The following is a 2,180-nucleotide window of genomic DNA, read 5'->3' on the forward strand; positions in this document are numbered from 1 at the left end:
TTTAAAAATAAACATCAAAGTAAGAAGCGGCGACGGAAGCGCGACATAGAGTATCAGGTAAGGGCCATATTGACCAAAAATAAATATAAAGATGGCTATTTTTAAACCAAAAAGCCTCGTATCCGATCTTCAATTGCAAGAGCGCAAATAGAAGTTTATAAATGGGGATCGGATCGTCACATTTTGGACCGCACACTCGCACCGTTAATTGGCACCGCTCGAGCGAATCACTTCGCGAATAAGTTTGATTCCGATACATGTGAATAACTAATAAACTCACGTAAGAGCGATTTGTGAATGTTTTACTACTGATTTTGAGAGTATATTATGATTTTCTGGGACGGGACTGTACAGAGTCAGTCTATAGCCAATTGGCGATAGCCCATTGAAGGTATTAAGGCCTGTAAATCCCAAGTTCCTTCTTTATGTAGCTATATATAGCAGTATGTATGCGCAAAATCAGGAAGACAGGAAACGAGCACAGCACAGAGGGTAGACAGGTGAAGGAATTTCTATCTTAAAGGGCGTGTGGCCAGACAGGTAAGTCACCCAACGAGGCTCGTGTCGAGGACAATTTTTTATGCAGGGTAAAGTTCTGTTTCCACGTTTAAGGGGAACACACTTCCCAAGTCTTACACAAGTGCTGGGTAGCTTATGTTAAATTAAAAAGAGCAAAGAACAATGCTTTTTTGAAATATATGTATAAGAAGCGTGCCCTTGACCGAATTGGTAACAAGAAAAAATGCTGTTATTAAATAAAAGGTTATTTATTCTTATCTGCAAACTCTCACAGATTGTCTCGTGCCATCACTCAATCACTCAAACCCTTTACCTACGCAGCATGGGCAATCAAAAGCAAGCAAACCCCATTTTTCACTTGCTGTCCATTTTGAAATTGCTGTTCTTGCTGAGGATGGTGATTTATTTATTTATTGATCACTTGATTTAAGTAGAAATTCTTTTGATATTATTAGCATTCGCTTATGAGATTTCTATTTTTGTTTCTGCCTCAAGGCACATCCACACACCTGCGCATGCGATAGAATCTGTAGATTTCGAGGTATATTTCATAAAAGGGCATAAAATGAAATTTAAACTGCCAAAGCGGTTTGTATTTGATTTGTTTCGCATTTATTTAAAGTGAGTGTCGAGTGCGTGTGACCCATTACGTTGCGGAGCACCGCTATTTCGAATCAATTATGACACTGAGCTCCCGGAAAAAAATCTGGCGCCGACAAGTGTGCGGAGTGTGCGATAAACAAATTTTGACATTTTTTAACAAAGCAGCGGTAATTAATTAAAGCTCTGTACTGTCGGCTTTCTTCTTCTAGGAGGTATTTCCAATGCACAAGTGTAAGTGTAAGAACAAATAGAAAAACAAGTTTATGAAATGTCTGACATAAGAGACGTCCCTAGCGTCTACGTCCAGCGCCTCCGGCACGAGCACTCCCACCCACCTCGGCGCCCGCTCCAATGCCGACGTCCATCCCAGCTCCAGGTCCGTCCTCAACGGCTTTAGCCGCTCCGCCGCCGTGAGCTCCAAATTGTCCGCCCGCCCCCGCCGCTGCGCCCAAGCCCCCTTGGGCGGCACCCATAGCCTCGGGTTGATCTGGAACTTGAGCCTCTGCGATGCTCTAATTGAACAAGGCTTGGTTAATAGACAATAAATCATTGGATATTTACATAAGTAAGTCCCAAGAGGATCAGCTATAGCCAAAAAGTTCTACTTGCTCTACTCCTCTCGGAAAACTTAATCGCAGATTTCAGATCTCACCCGAAGCATCACCCAAGTAATCCAGGACAACATTGCCAGTTTCATTGTTAGTACAGTTCCACTCCAATGCAGGTTTAAACCAACTATAGATGGGTTTCGGCTACCGTTTTATCAATTTATACTATTATAACGCTCACAAAAAATCGTGGAAATGCCTGCTTAGTATTATCCAAACACAAATCTTTAGCGGCCTTGTCCAGATAGCATCTATCGTAGTCGCTTTGTTGTTAGCCATCAATTATATATTATTAATCAATTGTATTGTTGACAATCGCTTAATTGCTCCCGTGCTTAATTCATGCTTCTGGCGTGAGTCTATTAAAAAATAACTAAATAATTACCAACCGTCGTAAACCAAGTAGTGATATGATGACATGGCGACCAATACAGTTGTTATTGCTGCAAA

The 2,180-nt window shown here is 41.5% G+C and overlaps 1 protein-coding gene across 1 annotated transcript; it reads right to left on the minus strand.

The window, feature by feature from the left end:
* Positions 1 to 1,117: 1,117 nt before the first annotated feature.
* CG12483 (uncharacterized protein) lies at positions 1,118 to 1,865 on the minus strand. Its single transcript, NM_144069.3, has 2 exons — positions 1,775 to 1,865; positions 1,118 to 1,634 (listed from the first exon to the last, which is right to left on the minus strand). The coding sequence occupies exons 1-2, from the start codon at positions 1,817 to 1,819 to the stop codon at positions 1,413 to 1,415; spliced, it is 267 nt and encodes an 88-aa protein (NP_652326.1). The 5' UTR covers positions 1,820 to 1,865; the 3' UTR covers positions 1,118 to 1,412.
* Between the last annotated feature and the right edge of the window lie 315 nt (positions 1,866 to 2,180).

Source organism: Drosophila melanogaster, chromosome 3L (genome assembly GCF_000001215.4).
Source record: "Drosophila melanogaster chromosome 3L".
Lineage (NCBI taxonomy): Eukaryota > Metazoa > Arthropoda > Insecta > Diptera > Drosophilidae > Drosophila > Drosophila melanogaster.